Source organism: Pleurodeles waltl, chromosome 8, assembly GCF_031143425.1.
Source record: "Pleurodeles waltl isolate 20211129_DDA chromosome 8, aPleWal1.hap1.20221129, whole genome shotgun sequence".
Taxonomy (NCBI): domain Eukaryota; kingdom Metazoa; phylum Chordata; class Amphibia; order Caudata; family Salamandridae; genus Pleurodeles; species Pleurodeles waltl.
The window spans coordinates 1,441,195,443-1,441,220,295 of NC_090447.1; the positions used below are offsets into that span (position 1 = coordinate 1,441,195,443).

The 24,853-nt window shown below is 44.6% G+C and overlaps 1 protein-coding gene across 3 annotated transcripts in view; it reads right to left on the minus strand.

The window, feature by feature from the left end:
- Positions 1–5,653: 5,653 nt before the first annotated feature.
- PRDM15 (PR/SET domain 15) overlaps positions 5,654–24,853 on the minus strand; it is a 345,544-nt gene continuing 326,344 nt past the window's right edge. For all 3 annotated transcript variants that reach the window (XM_069202594.1, XM_069202595.1, XM_069202596.1), the window contains 2 exons: positions 17,158–17,421; positions 5,654–6,258 (listed from right to left, as the gene is read on the minus strand). In XM_069202594.1, coding sequence (XP_069058695.1) covers positions 5,782–6,258; positions 17,158–17,421 — 741 coding nt within the window. In that variant the 3' untranslated portion in view covers positions 5,654–5,781. The remainder of the gene's footprint in view (positions 6,259–17,157; positions 17,422–24,853) is intronic.

Consider the following 24,853-nt stretch of genomic DNA (forward strand, 5'->3'; position numbering starts at 1 on the left):
AAAACTGTGCTGACTTCTAAGATTGTGTATATAGAAGGTATAGTCAACCTGGGATGCCACCCATTAGAATTCCTTGAAAGGAGTAGAGTTTGAAATGTTCCCCATAGCCAGTGAGCAATAAAAGGTGACTGCAGAAGAAAATGCAGAAACAGTAGAGGTATTGGAAACGATGGAGACAAAGGAAGAACAACAGAAAAAAAACTGACAGAAAATATCTTCAGAGAGGTGCTAGCTGTTACATTTAGTATGTGGATGCTAGCCTCTGCAAAACCAGAATGCAAAGCCCACTAAGAGGAGTAATGCACTTTTACGGTGAATTATTAAAATAAAGTTATATGGGCTTTAAACATTACTAATTGTTCAAGTGAAAAGCTGTACAAGGTGATGCCACAGGTAGACATTTGTGTATTCACTAACACTTCCTGCTCATGCTCTTGTGAAAAATAATTCATGTTTAAAGTGAGAAATAGAATCACAGATTTTAAAGCAGACTAGGGGTCTGATTTATATATTGGATACTCAATCACAACAGAGATGAAGTATGCTTACTGCCAATATAATGGTCCACCCGCTGAATTTATATGCGGGTGGACCACAATTTGGCAACAGTGGAGACTACTCAGTTTCCACCATGGCCAAACACTCTCCGATGGAGTGAGGGTCGTCGGAAAACTGGTTATATATATATCTGCCCACGCAACTTGGCTAGGCAGACATATCGCCGTTTTTTCGCTGCCCACCACCGCCAGGCAAACACTGCTGGTAAAGGACAGCAAAAAACTAAAAATGCCCCCCGCAATTGTGAAATGGCTCCCACTGAAAGGAGGGCACTACTTTTTCCATTTTCAAAAACAAAAATCCACTTTGTGGTTTTGTTCTTGAGAATAAAATAAAATTTAGAAACTTTACCTAAAGCTAGGTCATGTTTGATGGAGCCATATGGCAAAGTTCCAATACACTGGCAGGATCCACTTTGATGGTGGCTCCTGTCAGCAGGTGAAATATCTTTTGGGCTGAAGTACATTTCTAAATCAGAGCGATGGAGTAACGGAGTGCAGTCCATCTGCCAAGATATAAATCGGCCCATTTGTCGACTTCACCAGAACAAGTGGACCCTCTTGGAAAAGGACTCATCAAACAGGGTAATACAGTTGTGGAGGAACCTGTTAAATATCTTCTAACAGCTGGAACTTCTTAAACGTTCTACACCCAGGTATTTCTGTAGGGGAGAATGGCCATTAAGGAACATTTTTCTACATCCTACATATTTAGTAAGAATCACAAACAGAGCCTCTAAGAGGGTGAACACATTACTCTTAATATCAATGACAGTGAGCATGTTAACCTTTGCATTGTGATCCGATGCAGTCCTTCCTGGCAACTTTTATAATCCTAATACTGCAGCCTAAAAGCTCACCCTGCTCATGCAAAAGGACAAAATGCTACTGGGAATGGAGAGTGAGGGCATGTCAGAAAACATTTTTTGCCCAAGCATACATTTCTGCATTACCTCATGTATTAGATGAAGGGGGCAAACATGGTGATGACTTTCTTGTAAAATACAAATTCATACAAATAAATGTCACAAGTTGAAATAACTGATCAAGGTGATAGTGGCTGAGTTCCAATTCTTTGGGAAGGTGGTGGATATTATTAACAAATCTGCTTTATTATAACTAATATGTTGCATTTCCCCAGGTTCCTGGAGTGGTATTTTAGGCTTGCCCCTGTTTCTTGATACATTTTAATATCTTCCATCACTGCATGAAATGCAACAAGGGTGCATGAGCAACAGGTCTGTTCCAGTGCTTTCCTGTTAACTCCATGAAAATACCTCCTTCCTTGGTCATGAAGAACATGGTCATTTGTTTGTCTGATCCAATTAACATTCTTAGCTTGGCGAATCTGGAGAAAGTTTCAGGAACAGAAGCTCTAGAAAAAACGTAATTCTCTATAATTCAGATCACATCATTGAGCTTGCTGAAAGCCACAGCATGTTCTGAACTGTATTCTAAGAATATTTTTTTTTTATTACAAAGGGGGAGAGTTTGAAATTCTTTATTTTTGACACTAACCCTTCTCAAGGGAGACTAGTTTAATTATAGCAGAGATTGTTTTAACGGTATCACTAGGTTGCAGTCTTTTTCTGTGTGTGGAAGTGACCAATCCATACTCATCAGTACCAGAGTGTCTCAGAGAATCTTCAGATGGAATTTCTACCATTTTAGTTTACTAAAATACGCCAATCACATAACTTGACTCCATCTACCCCGGATTAAATACTGTAAGATGTGAAAAATATGACATTTTATGTAGAGTATTACTGTGTATTTTAATATATTAATGTAAATATGCTGTATGAATGCAGTACAGCACAAAGAGTCACATGAAATAGCCAAATATTCTATCAGGCTCTATTAATGTATGGGCTGATCGCTGCTCAGGCACTAAGGCAGAGACACATTTCACTTTACGTGATGGCTAAACTCTGGACACAACTATTGACTCCTTGCCTTTTTCATCTTTTGCACTAAAATCTGGATTACCCATTATCTCCATTTTGGGAGCAGGCCATTTTTGACAATGTAGAATTGTATATTTTTAACATCTACTCTTGTATTACTGTCTGTAAGTGCACCCAGCTTTCTTCTGCTACTGGCAAATCAAGCAAAAGCAAGAGTTAATTATTAATGTAGAATGTTATTCTCAGCCTATTTCGTGTGATCAATTGATGAGGTTAGATCAATTGACGCTTGATCAATGGATAATTTCAACATGATTCTTTACTATGCATTTGCTTACTGCTGTATGTGCTGAAGTATGGATTATTTCTGTGACTCTAAAATCACATGTACCTACATCTATTGTGTGCCATTGTATGCTTAAATAATAAAGGGAATTTGAAACAGAAAGTGGAGAATCTCATTCACTTCTTGCTGCCCTGACTAAAGATGGGAATAATGCGCTAGATTTCAACATGATGTCTATTACATTTTGGCTCTGTCTCTCTTCTGTTTTCAAAACAATAAAACACTAAAAAACAAAATCAGCATAAGGCGAGCGGAGCAGGAGAAGAAACCACTATTCCCAACCAAATTGGCACCACTGGAATTGCAGTATCAAGTTGGTCATGAGATTGCCTAATGGATCTTATAAAGTTTATCAATGGAGAGAGACAGAAGAAAAACCTGCCCATAACAACTAATTGAGCAATGCGTTAGCCAAATGTAAAGGATTTTAAGTTCAATAGTTTTGCCTAATAACCAAAAAAAGTGTAGCCACATCAGAAAATACAGTATTATACTGGAAAGACACTTGAAAAAGCCACTATTAAGGTATACGGTTTTGTCTGACTAATCCTTGGGCTTTTAATTATATTGTGAAAACAAGGAATAAAGCAAACACTCAAGCAGGCAATAGAAAAGATGCATCTTTTTCGATACAATAAAGAGATGAAACATTTTAAACTTCATCTCCAACAAGAAAACATTTAGTGTAATATCTGGGTTCAGAGAAGTGGCACTGACTGGTAAAGGCATCTAAGGGTCAAGAAATGCTTTGTGCTACTGTTCCCTTTTGAAGACAACTTACATATGTTTATTAGGGCAAAAGACATATAGAACATCTCTATAAGGGCACTCTTATTTGTTTCAAGATGGTTTTCGAAAAGCTAATCTCTGGATCCACTTGGTGACAGGTTTGCTCAATGGAAGAAGAGTGGTCTGGTAGAAAAGATGAAGAAGATGATGGAGGGCGCAGGACCTCACTATAAAAATGCTAAAATTACATTTTGATTGGTAGTTTTGCTCTTTGTTTGCAATTAGAAGTGACTGCAGGAGATACTAAAAGAAACCAGGAAAGATGCATCAATGACCATATTTTCAGTGCAACACTGTCAATCTACAAATTGAGTTTTTGTTTTTCTATGTAACGAGACTTCCTTCCTACCAGAAACATTACATGCACAGCTTTGGGTGAAGCAACCTGGCACTGGGAATAAAAGGTCGCCAGGTATCAAAGTGTCAGTAAAAACAGAGAGACCGATCTAAAAAACACATTGAACAATGTTCACAGGGAACAGTTAACTCCTTGGGGTGTACTTTACTATCCAAAACTCCTGATACTGGTACTCCATAGAATGGACAGGATTCTCACTTATGCCCCATTAAACCAGTAATGATCATTAGTTGACCAAGCAGGATGGCTTCCTTTTTTCTAACCTGTGATTATGATGTAGTAGCATGCAAGTGGCCCATCATAGAGAATGTCCATATTACAAATAGTCATAGTCTGCTCTTCGCCTGAGTAACTATTCAATGCCTTCCAAAAGTTTTTGAAGTAGCATAGCATTAGTAGATCACATTGTGAATTGCAAGGAGGATACCACCTTCTTGATTTTGTTTCACAAGGAGCCCATAAAAGGTAAACAATTTTATGTCTCAGGATAAGGTAATTTTCTCTTTTGAAACAGTTAATTTGCTCCTACAATGTAGCTTTGCACTTACTAGAAAATCTAAATGTTTTTGTGGGCAGCAGAGAACAAATAAAGTTGAACAATGCCAAACCTTGCAAAAGTTATGTGAAGGCAGGGTCCAAAGACAAGCGACTGCTGCCTCAGAGTAGACAATGATCCCGCACAGTATGCTTTCAGCTTCCCCGAAGGATGAGGCAGGGTTTATTGCCAATAGAAAAACTCAACCTTCAGTGACATCATGAAACCTTGAATGAGACTCAAGGTTAAGAAATCATCTACTACTTATAACAAAGCTCTCTTTTAAGGAGTAACCATCATAAGCACAGCCATCATGACTCCAGCCAGCAGAGGGCCACTTGATAAAACACAAGCACATGGAACTGCTGGGTAAGGCGTCAGCTCCTCTTACCTTCTGGTTTGCTTTGGCAATTCTGAACCAAGACACTGAAGCGTTTCTAGGCAAGAGTATAACATGGCATTGCAATAACCATGTTTTAAGACACATGATATGTAGATAGAAACAGAGAGGATGCACTGACAGACATTTGTGGCTTATAGATCATCACCCAGCAAAGGGTGATGTCCTAGAAGTCTGGCATGGAAGCCATTGCCAGGTCAGGAAAAGTGAAACTAAAACGTGAGCACAAATCATTTCAAGAAGTGAAAAAGGGGAGAAGGATAAACGAAGGAAGAGACACCAATGGAGGCCCTGTATGTAGAAGTACTAGTTATGTTGGAGCTTAGAAGTAGGCATGTTTAACAGGTGGCACATAGGTTTCAAAATGCACAAGCTGGTCCTGGCCCCTCATGTTTCCCAAAGGATATTCCAGTCAGATGGGAAGCTGCAGGGTCAAGGGTCAAAGAACGCCCTAAATATAAGAATTGTTTTCTACCTCAGTGCTGATGCATTACAGCTCGTTGCATGGCAGCCCACTTGACATTGAAAACAAAAAAAGAAATCCATGCACCTGACTCGGTTTACCCAATTTTTCAATCCTTCCCCTTGGGAACGCTGCGGTGTCTCCAAACTCTTCTCTGCAGTCCTTGGCGCTTCACGAGAAACAAAGACCCATTGTTCCAATTCTTTGAAATGGCAAATAATACGAGCTCATTAATCAGAGTGCTGCTGGCATGTGCTTAACAATTTTGCACTTCCATTCAATCCACTTTTTTTGTTTGCTTTTGGTGCCCAGCACACTTTTGGCTCCCATTGGCCAACATTTTGTCGTCTTTTTTTTTTTTTTTTTTTTAATAAAAAAAAAAGCAAAATCAATACTTTTCCCCAAAAAAGTTTTTGCCCTTGTAAGTCAATAGTTGTACATTTGCTGCTGTGGTTCTGTTTGGGACTCCTGCTGTCCTGCCTCAGGCTGCGATTCCTGCTCCTGGGGCTGCAGCACGTCAGACTGAGGCACGGCCCTCCACGACAGGGGCTGCTGCTCCGCAATGTGGCCCCCCAGAGGCGCGATGGAGTTCACAAAGGTGGAGAGGTTGATGAAGTGAGCCACGGACTGGGGGTTGGCGGTCTCCGGCCCTGGCGGGAGCTGGAGCTCGCTCTGGCGGTTGTGCAGCACAGCGCTGCCGCTGACTGTGTCGAAGGTCACTGTGAGAATGGAGTTGTCCAGCTGGAGCTGTCGGTCTGCCGCTGCAAGGTGGCCTACTGCGACGGGCTGGAGGTTGGCAAACTGAGCCCCGGCCGGCGTGGTGATGGGAGTAACCGTGATGCTAGTGATTCCTGTAGTGCTGGAAGGGCTGGTCACGCTAGAGTCATCAAGGGTTACTACAACCTAAAGAGAGAAACAAGCAACGTTAAACCAATGCTTACTAACATCTCAGGCACCAAATGAAATCTATAATGAACTTTCTACATAAATGAGTCACAAGGCACCAAATCATGGCATTTTCATGAATTGTTTGAATCAAGATTACAGTACGACTGTATAGTGATCAAATCTTTTGTTTTACCGTCACCACTTGCCATCTATTTCAGACTCTTCAAGTGTCTCCAGCAGCCTAAATAAGCCGTATGATGCAAGCAAGTTCCCAGGATGTTGTGGTCCCATCAACCCATCAATAGGAAACGCCACCACAATAGGCAGGTATTCAATACTCATGTCATTGCAGTTTAGCGCAAGGCCAATACTGAACCCACAAGGAGAACGACTGAAACAGGTTTGACTGGCACTGGTGCGGTCTCTGCGACCTACCATGTGGTGGTCTAGCTGTGTATAAGATGGGGGCTTCTCTTCAGTGTTTGGGAGACTTTTGTATGCCATCAATCAAAAGCAACGAATTCACAAACAAATGAAAAAAATCAATTTAGGTCTATGTTCTTGTATCACTTCAAAGCCAGTGAATTAGGATAACTTGACCACCTCGGTTTTATTTTTGCATAACAGGTACAGCTTGTACAGTGATAATGTTCCAGTCCAAGACTGATCTAGCCCAGTGCCCAGACAAGCTCTACGGAGGCCTTCGATGGAAGCACGAGTTGTCTTGTCTTTTCATTGCTGGTCCATTAAAAGGGTGATTTTTCTTGTGAAGAGATCCTCTGTTCATTTCGCAATAGAACTGCCACCCGTAACGCCATTCACAAATTAACCTTCGCATGTGGAAATAATATGATTACCATTAAAAATTATGGAGTGATATATATCTCTTGTGACACAGCTGTACAAATTAACAGACAATAAATGTGGTTTGCAGTGAAGTATTGTGGGATGAAGAATGCAAACAGTTGTGTCAAAAATGTAATATACTGAAAAAATAGAATGAAAAAAGTTCTGGATACAGCAATAAAATGACGTCAGTGTGTGGCAATTTTAAGAACATTGAAAACAGGGGCAAAGGGGCATCTTTCTGCTAAAGTAGAGAGGAGTGTTTACAGTGAGGTGAGGAAGGAGGTAGAGGGCTAGTAGTTTTTTTTTTTAATGATTCTGGGAAAGGTATCATTAAGGGGTAGGGAAGGGTTGTGCGGTTCAGGGATTGTTAGTGTTAAGGGACAGGGGCTTTTAAGGTTCGGGAAAGGTACCATTCAGGTAAGGGTAGTAAGGGTTTCTTAGGGTTCAGGGAAGGGTAGTAAGTAATGGGGTTTAGGTTCCGGGAAGGGTAGTTTTAAGGAAAGAGGCATTTAGGGTTCAGGGAAGGGTAAACGTTGCGATAGCAAGGCTTTTTTAGGGTTCACGGAAGGGTAGCAGTATGGGGTTTTGGGCGGATCATTATATGGCGGTATTTACCGCCACTGCCTGCATGGGGGCCCAGACCACCATGTACATAATGAGCCCCCTAATGCCACTTTATTTATGGGGTTCCTTATAAGGTCTTACTATAAAATCCCGGTTATTTCTATTCCATTTGGAGGCACAGAGAGGGGTCTGTACGCAGGAGTCACTCATAAGGAGCCAGTGTCTATTGATAATGGCTTTGATATCATTACTGACCACGAAAAAGGGACAATGGGGTCTTGATTTTTGTTCTTCTGTCTGGGAGTCAGTAAAAACTCTCTCAGGCTGAACCATGCCCTTTTGATGACCCGCAAGATGATGCTTTTGGGGTAACCACTATCCAACAGTTTGCCTTTTAATATCTCCGCCTCTTTAAAGTAGTCCTCTTTGTGGGTACAGTTCCTACATATGTGTAAGAATTGCTCACAGGGCAGGTTGTCCCTCAGTGCCCTCGAGTGGTGGCTATTGTAGCAACAAAAAGAATTGGTGTCTGTCGGTTTTCTTTACAATGTGGTGGACAGTTTGCCAATGCTGTGTCTAATCATCAAATTTAGGTAACTGATTTCCTTAGTGCTATTGTGCGTAGTAAAGTGTAGGTCCTGGCTTTGTTTTTTGAGCGGAGCCACAAAAGAATTAAGGGCCTGATTGAGATCTTAGTAGTGTTACTGCAAAACTGCCACAGCAGCGGACCCAAGAAGACCATCAAGTTGACGATGTTCCACCCACAGTATTTCGATTCTACAGTCCTGCAGGTGGTGTACTGGTGGCGGTTTGTTGACGGAGGGAGGACGTTGCTGGACACCAGACGATGGCAGTAGGAAAGGTAAAGGCAAGAGGCAAGTATAACACACACACACACACACACACACACACACACACACACACAGTACCTTTGCCATAGGTCTCCCCCTGCATCATACACAACACACCACATACACACCATTATCCATAGTCATGTTTTCTCCATGGTCCAGTGGCAGCAGCGATGGAGGATGTTGTCCAGCCATGTCCAGCCAGAAACAGAAGTGGAATCAGGAAAAAACAGTGAGCCCTCCCCCAATCCGCCAACTCTGAAATGGAGGTATGACCTCCACATTTTGCTTGGTAGTAAGCCACATCCCATCGGCCACAATTTCCTATGGCACTGTTGTGACGGGGTGGGGGGGTTATGTTTTCTCCATAGTCTAGTGGCAACAGCGACGGAGGGTGTTGTCCAGCTGGAAACAGTAGTGGAATCAGGGAAAAAAAGGTGATCTTTCAAACCCACCTCAATACATCAACTCAGAAATGGAGGTCCGATCACATCCAAATCTTCACTGCGGTAAGTGTGATTGAGGTCCTGCCGCCAGCCACAATCCCCTATGGTGCTGTCGTGGTGGATGGGAATCCTTGGTGGAGTCAGAAGGGACTCTGACTGGTTAAAGTCTATGGAATCGCCAACATCTAAATCGGGAGGCGGGCGAGCGGGCAGCCAAGCCGGCGGACTGGGTTTCCGTAGAAAAAGTGGAGGCAGAACCATTTCCTCCAATATCTAAATCAGGCCCTAAGCTCCTCAGTGTTTCCATGCCAGATGAATACCACATCATCTATGTACAGTCTCCAGTTGCTTATGTGTGTGGAGAAGGGGTTGGAAATATCTTATATGGCACTGTCCTCAAACTCCATTACAAACAGATTCACCACGTTTGGAGTGAAACAAGCTACCATGGCTGCGCCTTTCTTTTGTATGCAAAATACTTCTTATTAAGGGTGACTGCTGCTAGACTTTCAGTGAGTTTGCAAAGATCATCCTCCAACTCAGTACATCTTACACATTGCTTTATCACTACTATCATCACATCTTAGGGAATGGTGATGTACAGTGTTTCATCGTCAAGGATCACCAATATGTCTCTGCCCTGTGTAAAGTCTAACACATCCAGCATGTTAAGAAATTGCATGCTGTCATGTACGTATGACCGTGTCTTTGGGACTTCATCCTGAATTTATTGCCAACAAATTTACGTAACGGTTCCAATACAGAGCCACACCATGATACTATAGGGTGACCAGGGGGTTTGGAAACATTTTTGTGGATCTTGATTAAAGTGTAAATAACTGGCATCCTGGGGTCGAAACCGCTTATGTTTTTGATTGTTGTTTAGAATCCTCTTACTACTATATGAGGTTTCTTCACTCAGACAAGTCCCGCATGATATTGTGCATTACTTGAGGTAACAACAAAACTTGCATTTGAAACTTATAAGCTTGGTCAATGGTTTTTAGCCATGCTGTACAGCACCCTCGAATGCTGTGTAGCATGGTTAAATGAGAGTAAAAAAGCCTGTGACGTGACCAGCTCCACCATTTTGTAGGAATACATATTACACATATACATGGCCACAAAATTGCACAGTCCCTTTTTTTAAAATTCTTTTAACTTGCCAAAAGAAGTTGATCTGCAAATTAAAAAAAAATGTGCGAAGGTGTTTTTGAAGCAATATCGAGGGTGTGGATGGGCTGGGTAACATGGAGGGCATGGGTACGGAAAGCAACACAGAGGTTGTGGGAAGAGCAACACGCAGGGCGTGGGTGGAAAGGAGCAACACTGAGAGAACAGTTAGGGCTACAAGGAAGGCACAGGTAGTGGAAACCAATGTAGGGGAAGAGAAACAGGCAACAGAGAAGGAGGGAGTGGGTAGGACAAAGCAGCATGGAAGGCAGGGGGAAAGAAGCAATAGAGCGCATGGTTGGAGAGCAAAAGCAAAGCAACAGGCAAGAGAGCAACAGAATGGGTGGTTAAGAAACACAAGCTTAGAAAGCAACAGGAGGACAAAAAACATGGTGGCCGAAGGGAGAACCACACTGGCAACAGTAAGTAACATGGAGTGGAGGGAGAGAAGTAACCACAAGTGATAGCTGAAAAGGCATGCACTCTTGTGGAGTGATTAACCAAAAAGAAAAATAATAGTGCTTAAAAACAAGCAGTGAGAGCATGGAAGCTAGCCAGTCTAAACAGATGATAACGAGGCTAAGCTGCATGGGAGGGACAAACACAAGATTGACAATTGGGACACAAATACGAAGCAGGCAGATGAGTGACAGGCAAGCCAACCAAATATAAGCAATGGTCGGGTTCCAAGCCCCTGTATGTTCTTTGTAAGACCACAATACGTCTTTCACTGTGCTGTCTTGTAGGCTTAACTTAAACAGGGTCCTAAAAGAAATGAGGATTTAAAGTGGACTTACAATACACTAAAGCTATTTTCATATTTAAAGACTGAAATACCATTTGTCCAATGTAATCACAGCCTATTACATACAACCTTTGTAGGGTAAAATCTCCCAACGAGGTGGTCATTATTTCATTAGTTTGAATACTCTTAATAGATAACATCAAAATAATAAAGCATAGTAAATTCCATTAGCATTTCATCTAATGCTGGTTCTAGAGTGCCTTTTAAAAATAGCACAAAATGGAACCTAAACTAGTTTACTTTGAGTATTTCACTTTTCTTACATTGTATTCACAAATATATTCAAAGCTTAGATTATAAATGCATGGTCATTCAAGGGGGGCAGGTTCAAGATGACCAAACTTTCAAGAGAGCCTATTCCCTTCAAAACACATCAGTCTCCACGCTCACATTTTCAAGGAGGCATCTTGTAAGCTCATTAGAGAGGTTCAGACTCACACACATGAAAGAAATCATGATATTGGGGGGGTGGGGAGGGGCAGGGGGTGGGTTGGACTCTTGCAATGAGTCATGAAGGACTCATCTGACATAGCTAATTTCAAGGCTAAGCATCAGTCACCTGCATGCAAATATCATACACTGGACTTTTAATTGTCACTTCGTTCCAACCTTCCACACCTACAGACCTAGCACACATAAGCACCTATTTCTCACAGGGCATTGTTCATGTCCACCCCCTACATGTGGGTGAAGATGTCTGAGGCAATGGCTTCAAGAAAAGGAGACCTCCAAAGAATGCTTCCCCAGGAGCCACACAGGATCCACCAGACAGGCTAATTTCTCTCCTACCCCGTACACAATAAGAATGGAGTGAATCTGTATGGGTTTTAAACACAAAACAAATTAGTATTAGGTGATAACACAGGGGCATTAGTTTTCCAGATGAAAATCCATACAGAGAAAACGCCTCCTACCTTCTCTACTGATTTGTCTGGGTTTTCCAATATTCTCTGCACATGTTCTGGGCTCCCACTTTAAAGTAGGATATCTGGAAAGTAGCTTTTCAGACAATTTTCAAAGGCCATAAATACTACCATTCCTTCACTCTCCAATTTGAAGTTTTAGTAATGGAAAATATGTATATTTATCAACTGCTCACCATTTCGGGACGTCACCTTATAGGACACAGAGTTCTGGAGAAAGCATTCACTACATTTAAACAGGAGATGACCAAATACTTTACTTCTGAGAAAGCTTTCATTGTAAAGTACGTTTCTCACACAGTGGTACTCAATCTACCTACTTTAGAAATTTGGAAGGTGGAGTCTGCTTTGCATTATCTGCTGCAGATCACTGCATATCTGGGTGGTGACTGTTTTAACCAACAGGACATCTGCCACCTAGTTCTCAATTTTTAAAAACAACTGATGCAATGAATGCAATTTAAATGCATAGGCCCAGATTTAAACATGGGCGACAGAGGCATAGATTTAGGATGAAGCAGGGCATCAAGAAATGTTTGCTAGACTATATAAGCCACCCAAGTAATCTCCATAGCAGAGAAGCTTTAGAAGTGGGTAGGAAGCATGAAAGTCACAGAATGGAACAAGCTCCATTCCTTGGAAGGTGCATTCCCTTGGAATTCCGAAGCACAGTTCCTTTTCAGATTTTTGTCCTTGGGTTGGGCACAGTGGAGGTGCATTGTAGGAAAATGGCTACCTATTGCAGTTACCCCCCACTTTTTGCCTGGTATTGATGCTGACTTGACTTGAGAGTGTGCTGGGATCCTGCTAACCAGGCCCCAGCACCAGTGTTCTTTCACTAAAAATGTACCATTGTTTCCACAATTTTCACACCTCTGGCACACAGATAAGTCCCTTGTCAAAGGTACCAGTGGTACCAAGGGTCCTGTGACCAGGGAAGGTCCCTAAGGGCTGCAGCATGTGTTGTGCCACCCTAAGGGACCCCTCACCTAACACATGCACACTGCAATTGCAGATTGAGTGTGTAGGTGGGGAGAAAAAGGCAAAGTCGACATGACATCCCCCTCAGGATGCCATGCACACAAAATACTGCCTGTGGCATAGGTAAGTCACCTATACCACACGTCAGGGCATAGCTGCATGAGCAATATGCCCCTACAGTGTCTAAATCTATTCTTTGACATTGTAAGTACAGTGTGGCCATATTAAGTATATGGTCTGGGAGTTGGTCAAAACGAACTCCACAGTTCCATAATGGCTACCCTGAACACTGGGAAGTTTGGTATCAAACTTCGCAGAATAATAAACCCACACTGATGCCAGTGCTGGATTTATTTAAAAAATGCACACAGAGGGCATCTTAGAGATGCCCCCTGTATTTTACCCAATCCTTCAGCCTGCCACAGACGAGTTTCTGACCCCCTGGGGTGAGAGCCTTTGGGCTCTCTGGGACCAGAAACAAAACCTGCACTGGGTGGAGGTGCTTCACACCTCCCACCTGCAGGAACTGTAACACCTAGCAGTGAGCCTCAAAGGCTCAGGCTTTGTTTTACAATGCCCCAGGGCACTCCAGCAATGCCCCCCACCCTCCCCCCCCGGACACAGCCCCCACTTTTGGCAGCAAGTCCGGAGGAGATAATGAGAAAAACAAGGAGTCACCCTCTAGTCAGGCCAGACCCTAAGGTGTCCTGAGCTGAGGTGACCCCTGCCTTAAGAAATCCTCCATCTTGTTTTGGAGGATTCTCCCCAATAGGATTAGGGATGTGCCCCATTCCCCACGGGGTGTAGCCACCCTCAAGGACAGTAGCCATTGGCTACTGCCCCCCAGACCTACACACCCCCCTAAATTGAGTATTTAGGGTGACTCTGAACCAAGGAAACCAGATTCCTCCAACCTGAAGAAAGAAGGACTGCTGACCTGAAAGCCCCGCAGAGACGATGGAGACAACAACTGACTTGGTCCCAGCCCTACCGGCCTGTCTCCAGACTCAAAGAACCTGCACAGCGATGCATCCAGCGGGACCAGCGACCTCCGAGGACTCAGAGGACTGACCTGCACCTAAAGGACCAAGAAACTCCAGAGGACAGCGGCTCTGTCCAAATCTACAACAAAGAAACCAACTTTAAAGAAGACTCCAGCCTCACTCCGGAGTTTTCACACTGTGCACCTGATGCCCCCGGCCCAAGTCCAGAGAAACCAACACCGCAGAGAGGACCCCCAGGCGACTCCAATGACGTGGACACCCTGAGTCGACATCCCTGCACCCCCACAGCGACGCCTGAAGAGAGAATCCAGAGGCTTCCCCAGACCGCGACTGCCCGGTAACAAGGGAACCCGAGGCCTGGAGAAGCACTGCACCTGCAGCCCCCAGGACCGAGAGGAAACAACCATCAGTGCAGGAGTGACCAGCAGGCGGCCCTCATCCTAGCCCAGTCGGCCAGAGAAGCTCCCCTGTGCCCTGCCTGCATCGCCAGAGTGATCCCCGGGTCTCTCTATTGCTTTCAATACAAAACCCGACGCCTTGTTCACACACTGCACCCGGCCGCCCCTGTGCCGCTGAGGGTGTATTTTGTGTGCCAGTTTGGGACCCCCCCCCCCCAGCGCTCTACAAAACCCCCCTGGTCTGCTCCCCGAAGACCCAGGTACTTACCTGCTAGCAGACTGGAACCGGAGCACCTACTTTGACCTCTGCACCTGAAAGGCCCTGTGTTGCTAGTGCTGGGTGTTTGGGGTTGACTTGAACCCCCAACGGTGGGCTGCCTATGCCCAGGAGACTGAACTTCTAAGTGCTTTACTTACCTGAGAAACTAACCAATACTTACCTCCCCCAGGAACTGTTGATGTTTGAACTGTGTCCACTTTTAAAACAGCTTATTGCCATTTTTGCCAAAGCTGTGTACATTACTGTTTTAATTCAATGTTCCATACTTACCTGTGTGAGGTACCTTACAATGTATGTACTTACCTAAATTCTGAATCTTTTGGTTCTAAAATAAATTAAGAAAATAATATTTTTCTATATAAAAACCTATTGGCCTAGAGTTAAGTCTTTGAGTGTGTGTTCTCATTTATTGCCTGAGTGTGTACAACAAATGCTTAACACTACCCGCTGATAAGCCTACTGCTTGACCACACTACCACAAAATAGAGCATTAGTATTATCTCATTTTGCCACTATCAACCTCTAAGGAGAACCCTAGGACTCTGTGCACACTATCTCTCACTTTAAGATAGTATATACAGAGCCAACTTCCTACATTGGTTGATCAGCGGTGAGGTCTAAGACTTTGCATTTGCAGGACTACTCAGCCAATACCCCGATCACACGACAAGATTCCAAAAATCGTCATTCGAAATTGATTTTTACAATTTGATTATTTTTCTAAATTTTAAAAAGTCCTGCTAGGGTCTTGTGTAAGTACCTGTTATCATTTCCTTTAAAAGTTTAAATGTTTGTAGAAGTTGGGATTTAAGTTCTAGAAGTAGTTTTTAGATTCTTAAAAAGTAATCCCAACCTTTAGAGTGATCATGAGTCAAACAGATGAGACAGTGATGGAACTCAACCTCACACCTTACCTGCATGTAGGGATGACAGAGTTAAGGTCTTCCTGTAAGATAAAAAAAGATGAAGACTGGGTCCAACCCTATCAAGGCAAAGCTCCAGGAGCTCTTGGCAGAGTTCACAAGGGACCACCTCTCTGATTTGGAGGATACTCCTTCAGATGGGGAAATTATTGAACAGGAGGAAGAACTCCCTCCCTCCTGTCCTAAATAGGGAGGACAGGACTCCTAGAACCCTGTCCCCAAAAATCAGAGTCTGAGAGCCTGGTTCTTCCACAGGGGAGTCCAGTGCCTCTGTGAGCATTGAGGACAGCCTCAATGAAGAGGACATCCTGTTAGCCAGGATGGCCAAGAGATTGGCTTTGGAGAAACAGCTCCTAGTCATAGAAAGGGAAAGACAAGAAATGGGTTTAAGTCCCATAAACGGTGGCAGCAACTTAAATAGGGTCAGAGTGAATACTGACATCCTAAAAATCCCCAAAGGGATTGTAACTAAATATGAAGAAGGTGATGGCATCACCAAAAGGTTCACAGCTTTTGAGAGGGCTTGTGCAACCAAAAACGTAGGCAGCTCTCTGTGGTGAGCTCTCCGTTGGGAAATGCACTGGAAAGTGTAGGGATAGACTCCTCACACTCTCTGGTGAAGATGCAGAATCCTATGACCTCATGAAGACTACCCTGATTGAGGGCTTTGGATTCTCAACTGAGTACAGGATTAGGTTCAGGGGGGCTCACAAATCCTCGAGCCAGACCTGGGTTGATTTTACTCAGTGAACCGGAGCACCCCTGTTCTCCATAGGCGCCTATCCTATTTGGGCCCTACTTTGACCTCTGCACCTGACCGGCCCTGTGTTGCTGGTGCTGGGTGTTTAGGGTTTACTTGAACTCCCAACAGTGGGCTGCCTATGCCCAGGAGTGTCCACTTTTAAAATAGCTTATTGCCATTTTTGCCAAAACTGTGTACATTACTGTTTTAATTCAAAGTTCCAAACTTACCTGTGTGAAGTACTTTACAATTTATGTACTTAAATACATTCTGAATCTTGTGGTTCTAAAATAAATTAAGAAAATAATATTTTTCTATATAAAAACCTATTGGCCTGGAGTGAAGTCTTTGAGTGTGTGTTCTCATTTATTGCCTGTGTGTGTACAACAAATGCTTAACACTACCCTCTGATAAGCCCACTGCTTGACCACACTACCACAAAATAGAGCATTAGTATTATCTAATTTTGCCATTATCAACCTCTAAGGGGAACTCTTGGACTCTGTGCATACTATCTCTCACTTTGAGATACTACATACAGAGCCAACTTCCTACATGCATCAGCAGCATAACCATTTAGGAGAACTTTCACCCTTAACCCCCCCACCCCTCACCCAACATCTCCCCTCACCCACCCCAGTAAGCCTGGGCTTACCTGCACTGTATGCAAGTGAGGAGAAAAAAACAATGTTTAAGGGGGAGAAGCCATCCGCCACTGGATATGAAAAGAGTTTTGAGATGGCAGTGTGCAAATATTTGAACAAAGGTGGCCCAGGTTGATGGGCCTGTTAGAGGATGTGCTAACACACTTGAGGTGAGGGTGTTCAAGATACAGGTATTTACGAGAAGAGGGCGCAAGATGAACTTTACCTTTTCTTCATTAAGTTATCTGGCCATCAGCAAATGAATACCTTAACCACACCCCTGGCAAATTATCACTCAGTCATTTGATCTGTTATGCTGTCAGACACTCACTTGCTGAATACTCTGAACTGCTGAACTTGTCTCTTCTCCAGCATTGCCAGTGAACTCCTCTTTTGCAGGGAAATCATTAAAGTCAGAGTCTTCAGGCTCTTGGGCACTTTCATCCTCTTCCTCGTCATCCTCCTCTACATCATCGTCATCATCGTCATCTTCCTCCACCGTCTCCTCTCTGCGCTTCTGCCGTCGCTTACGAAGCTTACTCAATTTCATTGGCCTTTCTTCAGGCATCTCTCCTTCTTCTAAAGCAAGATCAGACTACAGGAACACAAAAACAGCCGTGATAAGTTTAAAAAACTAACAACGAAGGGCTTTACAGCAAATCCTTGAACTGACCACCTACATAATAATTTTAAGGAGGGTAATTCAATGAACCCTACACCATTACATCTTTAGTTCTCCAGCCACTAGTAAAATATCCAAACTAGATGCAACACAAAGCACAGACTGGATTGAAATAAATACATGCTTAGTAATGCAAGTGTCACAAGCAACTGTACTTTGTAAATCCACCTTCAACTTAAGAAATATGACTCGCTCCTTACGAAATGTTTTTGAGCAACATATTATGTGGGAAAGCAGTCACTGTCAGGGTCAGGTCTATGATGCATGGCTAAGGAAATGTTTAATGACTCATTACCCTTGAAGGAAGATCTAGTTGGAGTAGGCAAAGCCGCTGCAAGTTAAAATCTACACTGCAGAAGGGGATTATAGAAGGTAATTGATTTACATGTTTTTCTATGCATAAAATGTAGTGATCACCTTAATCACCTTGGATTTGTGTTTGGAAAGTTAATTTCTGAATTTTGGCAAACTGAGTATGACAAAAAAAACTGGGACAGGATTCACAAAAATAGGCTAACGGTAATCCTGGAAGATGGCTAGAGAATGGGCTAAAAGGGGAGGGAAGACACTTTTATTGGATTTACCCATACAGATCAGGCAAAAACGCCCCCAAGTCAGTCACTCACAAAACAGTGGAAATTTATTAGCATTACAGAGATGAACAGAAGAACAAACAAAATAATGAAAGAAGAAAGGTGTTAGAAATGGGGTCTTTGGTTGGCAGTCAGGTTACCCCCTGTCCAAGCAAGGACCCTCACTCTAGTCAGGGTAAAGGAGACTCACCCTCAGTCAACCCCCGCTCACCCCCGTTGGTAGCTTGGCACGAGCAGGCAGGCTTAACTTCAGAAGCAATGTGTAAAGTATTTGTATCAACACACACAGTAACTCAGTGAACACACTACAAAATGACAACACAGGGTTAAAAGAATAGGTAATATTTATCTAAACAAAACAAGACCATAACAACAAAAATCCAACATACGCAAGTCATGTTATGAATTTTAAAAAGAATAAGAGTCTCAATCCTTAGAAAACAGTGAGAATGCTATTATTGCACAAAAGTATCTGGGTAGCATCAAAATAAAGCCGCACGGGCGAGTGTGCATCGAAAAAGTCCTGTGATGCGTCGATTTCTCACTCACGAGCGAGACCTTGCGCTGTTCCTCTTCCGGTTGAAGTGCGCCATTTCTTCTCTCCCGCAAGAGAGCAATGCATCAATCCGGATGGGCACCTCTGGTCCAGGCATGCTTTGCATTGATTTTCCGCACCTAGCGATGTTGCATTGAAATCCGATTGCAACAGTGTCAGGAAACCGCGCTGCGTGGGAGCTTGCGTCGTTAACAGCAGCCGCTGCAGGTGTTGTGTGTCATTTCCCCAGCCACTTTGCATCGATCTGCCAGCCACGATGCAGGTGGAATGTCGATTTTAGCCACGAGGCCGGTGGCACATCGTTTATCAGCCGCGAGGTGGGTGGTGCATTGAAAGTTTCTCCGCACGGAGGTCTTTGCGTAGATGACTGTCCTTTTCCACCAGCTTCACCTTTCCAGGGCCCAGAGATAGGTTAGGGCACCACTTAGCAGGCAGGACTCTCAGCAGTAAGCCCAGGTGCTGGCAGAGAGAAGTCTTTGATGCCCTGAGACTTCAACAACAGGAGACAAGCTCAGTTCAAGCCCCTGGAGATTCTTCACCAGTGGGAAGACACAAAAGTCAGTCTGTGTCCTCTATCAGGCAGAAGCAGCTACTGCAGGCCAACCCAGCAAACTATAGACACAGGCAACGGGGCAGTACTCCACCTCCAGCTCTTCTCCTTGGTCGAGGTTCCTCTTGGTTCCAGAAATAATCTGATTTTCAGGGGTTTTGGGTGCTCTTCTTATACCCTTTTCTGCCTCTGAAGTAGGCCTACTTCAAAGAGAAGTCTGTTGTTTTCAAGATCCTGCCTTGCCCAGGCCGGGCCTCAGACACACACCAAGGGGTTGGAGACTGCATTGTGTGAGGGCAGGCACAGCCCTTTTAGGTGTAAGGGACCACTCCTTCCCTCCCCTCAGCCCAGATGAGCCATCAGGATATGCAGGCTACACCCCAGCTCCCTTTGTGTCACTGTCTAGAGGAGAGTTGCAAACAACCCAACTGTCAAACTGACCCAGACAGGGAATCCACAAATAAACAGAGTCACAGAATGGTTTAAGCAAGAAAATGCCCACTTTCTAAAAGTGGTATTTTCTAACACAACCTAAAAACCAACTTCACTAATAGATGTAATTTTAAATTGTGTGCTCAGAGACCCCAAACTCCATATGTCTATCTGCTCCCAAAGGGAATCTGTGCTTTAAGGATATTTAAACACCAAAAACCAGGGGGGACCCTATAACCCTAACCTGCCCAGGGTCAATATAACGTCAAAGAGAAAGCAACACATTTAAATAGTGGTCACTATCGCGTAACTCCACGTGTGATCCACTCCTACTTGCTAAGGAAATGGGCTTTACATGCACTTAACTATCAACGCGTTATGTATTTCTTTCACACAAGCGAGATACAGTGCATCTTAAGTCTTTGCAATATAGTCCATTGTTTGGCAAGCCCAATACACTTGCAATAAAAAGAAGGACTGTAATGTGTAGGGCACCACCTTTGGTGGGTTTCTTATATTGTTAAATCTTATATTTGTTCTATTTGTTAGTAATGTGAGTAATGTTTTGTTTATATTTATTTGTGTGATGTGTATTTAGTAACGTATTAAACAACCATAGCTCCTTTTTTGCAAAAAAATGTTTTTGAAATAAATATGAGAAAGAAATGAACTCAAGAGTAACAGAATTAAGTACTGTTCTTTAAACTTAGGACTAAATTTGTCCCTACCTGTCGCTTTCTCTTTGATGTTAAGGATTTTTAAAGGCAGCCCCCATGATAACCTATGAGAGAGATAGGCCTTGCAACAGTGAAAACCGAATTTGGCAATATTTCACTGTTAGGACATGTAAGACACATACGTACATGTCCACCTTTAACATACACTGCACCCTGCCCATGGGGCTACCTAGGGCCTACCTTAGGGATGCCTTACTTGTATAAAAAGGGAAGGTTTAGGGCTGACAAGTGGGTTCACTTGCAAGTCGAATTGGCAGTTTAAAACTGCACACACAGACACTGCAGTGGCAGGTATGAGCCATGTTTGCAGGGCTACTAATGTGGGTGGCACAAACAGTGCTGCAGGACCACTAGTAGCATTTGATTAACAGGCCCTGGGCACCTCTAGTGCACTCTACTTGGGACTTACTAATAAATCAAATATGCCGTGGGGCATGGGGATTTAAGAAGGGTTTGTGGTTTCATTTAACACCAAACACACCTAAGGGACCTGGAACGTTTTACAAAAAGGTCCAATTGACACTAGATATAAAAGATACACATCCATTATGACAATTATTTTTCAAAGTGATTCAGATTAAAATTAGCTGTAATATGTGCAAAGCAGTTAAAGTCAGTTTCTAGAGGTAACTAGTCTAGCTTCATCAGGTACGTTGTTGATCCTTCTTAGTTCCTATTACAAAGCAAGCAAAATTTTATTGTTTATTTGGCATCCCAGTGAGTGGCAGACTCAAATGAAAATTCTATACCACAACGGGAGGCCTAGATTATGCTTGGGCTGTCATGTTTTCAGTGTTCATGTTTTTTATGGGTTTCAGTGATGTTTTCTCACTATTTTCCAAACCTTTTCAAATCTATGGTTTTAAGTGTTTATTCAGCTGTCTAACTCCAAAATATTCAACAAACGTTTTTCAGACTTTACTAAACACGTGGTTTATTGCAGTCTTTATTATAAAACATATTTTATTTAAGGTAAAGGACTCACACAGGGTATGTAGTGTCTTAACATTGGCAGTGTGCCCCATGGACTGATTTAAATTGTTAAGCATAGAAAGTTCATGTATTGTACTCTTGCTCACAGTTACATCTCATTACCTTCTCTCTCATCTCATTACTGCTCACAATCACTGTCAGTACTCTGTCTGGTTTACAGGACTATTAATGGATTAAAAAAAATTAAATAAGAGTGCTATATTCCAATATTTTAATAAACGCATTCTTGGGTACAGGTGGCGGACCATTCACCTACTACATACTGAGTAATATGTCAACCATTCCAACGCCATAGCACCTTGAGTAATCTTTAAATTTATTTTACTACACCACATTCATTTTGTTGCCCTCCATTTTAAGGTACCTGAACCTTGGTACTTTATGTATGCTTGCCACTGCTTATCAGCACCCTTTGCCTGACTACATTAAGGTTGTGCTGCCGTTGTACGGTAAGTTATGAATTGGTGAGACGGGGCACGTGAACATCGGCAGGAGCAAAGTACTGCGAGCAATCCCGGGGAGCGCATGCCTTGTAAATCTGCTCGCCTCCATGGAAGGCCACCTGGGGGATGTGAATGGATGACTAGATGGAAGCTACAACCTGAACCTAAGTGGTTGCCTATGATAAATGCACTTTTCCCCAGGTGCCCCCCCCCGCAACAGAACCTGACCTTCAGACAATTATCACCTTCCTTCAGGAAGGAATTCTGACTGCAGTGGAGAGCGATGAGGTGACCCCGCCATTAAGGTGAGATAGTCTATATGCTCCGCATAGCTGGGTAAACAAAAGTGCATTGGTGATTTCTGGGGAATGCTCAAGGGCAGAGATAGAACAGAACTCAGAGTGCGACGCACCCTTACCGTAACAGCAAATCATCATAGCCACTAAGAAAGGAGAAACGTGGACCCCCAATAAGAAAGGAGAATCTGACTAACTGCCTGGGTGAGCTCCTGAAAGTGGACTTGGCATCTGGTCTGTCTGAGGTGAACAAGGAACTTCAACAACTAGGGCACCAAGTGCCGACCAATGAAGATGACATCGCCATGAGTTAAATCAAATCAAATCAAATCATTAACATTTATAAAGCGCGCTACTCACCCGTGCGGGTCTCAAGGCGCTAGGGGGGAAAGGGGGGGTTATCGCAGCTCGAACAGCCAAGTCTTTAGGAGTCTCCGGAAAGCGGAGTGGTCCTGGGTGGTCCTGAGGCTGGTGGGGAGGGAGTTCCAGGTCTTGGCCGCCAGGAAGGAGAAAGATCTCCCACCCGCCGTGGAGCGGCGGGTGCGAGGGACGGCAGCAAGTGCGAGGCCAGCGGAGCGGAGGGGGCGGGTGGGGACGTAGAAGCTGAGGCGTCTGTTGAGGTATTCCGGTCCCTTGTTGTGGAGGGCTTTGTGTGCGTGGGTGAGAAGACGGAAGGTGATCCTTTTGCTGACTGGGAGCCAATGCAGGTGTCTCAGGTGTGCGGAGATGTGGCTGTTGCGGGGTACGTCGAGGATGAGGCGGGCCGAGGCGTTTTGGATGCGTTGCAGGCGGTTTTGGAGTTTGGCGGTGGTCCCGGCGTAGAGGGTGTTGCCGTAGTCCAGGCGACTCGTGACAAGGGCGTGGGTCACGGTTTTTCTGGTGTCGGCGGGGATCCAGCGGAAGATCTTGCGGAGCATGCAGAGAGTGAGGAAGCAGGCGGAGGACACGGCGTTGACTTGCTTGGTCATGGTAAGAAGAGGGTCCAAGATGAAGCCGAGGTTGCGGGCGTGGTCTGCGGGGGTCGGTGCGGTGCCGAGGGCCGTGGGCCACCAGGAGTCGTCCCAGGCGGACGGGGTGTTGCCGAGGATGAGGACTTCCGTTTTTTCAGAGTTCAGCTTTAGGCGGCTGAGCCTCATCCAATCTGCGACGTCCTTCATACCCTCTTGTAGGTTGGTCTTGGCGCTGGCGGGGTCCTTGGTGAGGGAGAGTACAAGTTGGGTGTCGTCGGCGTAGGAGGTGATGATGATGTCGTGCTTGCGTACGATGTCGGCGAGGGGGCTCATGTAGACATTGAAGAGTGTCGGGCTGAGCGATGAGCCTTGAGGTACGCCGCAGATGATCTTGGTGGGTTCTGAGCGAAACGGAGGGAGGTAAACTCTTTGGGAGCGGTTAGCGAGGAAGGAGGCGATCCAGTCCAGGGCCTGGCCTTGGATCCCGGTGGAGCGTAGGCGGGTGATTAGGGTGCGGTGACAGACGGTGTCAAAGGCAGCCGAGAGGTCGAGGAGAATGAGGGCGACTGTTTCACCGTTGTCCATCAGGGTTCTGATGTCGTCTGTGACTGAGATGAGGGCGGTTTCCGTGCTGTGGTTGGTTCGGAATCCGGTTTGTGAAGGGTCGAGCAGGTTGTTGTCTTCCAGGAAGGTGGTCAGCTGTTTGTTGACGGTCTTTTCTATTACCTTGGCTGGGAAAGGTAGAAGAGAGATGGGGCGGAAGTTTTTCAGGTCGCTTGGGTCAGCCGTAGGTTTCTTTAGTAGGGCGTTGACTTCAGCGTGCTTCCAGCATTCGGGGAAGGTAGCAGAAGAAAAAGAAGAGTTGATGACGGTCTGGAGGTGCGGGGCGATGATGTCGTCGGCTTTGTTAAAGATGAAGTGCGGGCAGGGGTCCGAAGGGGCGCCGGAGTGGATAGAGTTCATGATGGATTTGGTTTCTTCCGTGTTGATGTGGGTCCAGTTGTTGAGGGTGATGTCCGGGGAAGCGGGTTCAGTGGTGTATGGTTGGGTCTGGTGTCCGAAGCTGTCGTGGAGGTCGCTGATCTTGCGATGGAAGAAAGTGGCGAGGGATTCGCACAAATCCTGTGAGGGCGTGACGGCGTTGGCGCTGGCGCTGGGGTTGGAGAACTCTTTGACGATGCTGAAGAGTTCTCTGCTGTTGTGGCTGTTTTTGTCTAGTCTGTCGGTGAAAAAGTTCCTTTTGGCAGTGCGGATCAGGTGGTGGTGTTCGCGTGTAGCGTTCTTGAGGGCGGTCATGTTGTCAGCGGTGTGGTCCTTGCGCCAGGCCTTCTCAAGGGCACGACAAGTTTTCTTTGATTCTTTGAGGGTGTCAGAGAACCAGAGAGGTTTTTTGGTGTTGGTCTGTCGATGCGTGCGTTTGAGGGGAGCAAGGTTGTCAGCGCAGTTGGAGATCCAGTTTGTGAGGTTCAGAGCTGCGTCGTTGGGGTCGGTGGTGAGGGTGGGTTGGTTGGCGGCGAGAGCGGAGAAGAGTTGCTCTTCAGGGATCTTGTTCCACTGTCGATGAGGGATGGGTTGAGTGCGGAGGTGGGAGGTCTCGCGTCGGAATGTGAAGTGGACGCAGCTGTGGTCGGTCCAGTGTAGGGCAGAGGTGTGGCTGAAGAAGACGTGTTTGCTGGCGGAGAAGATAGGGTCGAGCGTGTGTCCGGCGATGTGGGTGGAGGTTAAGAGGTTGATACCTACCTGAATCCCAGTCCAAAATGGAAGACTATATCAGGGCAGTCTGGGACAAATGCAT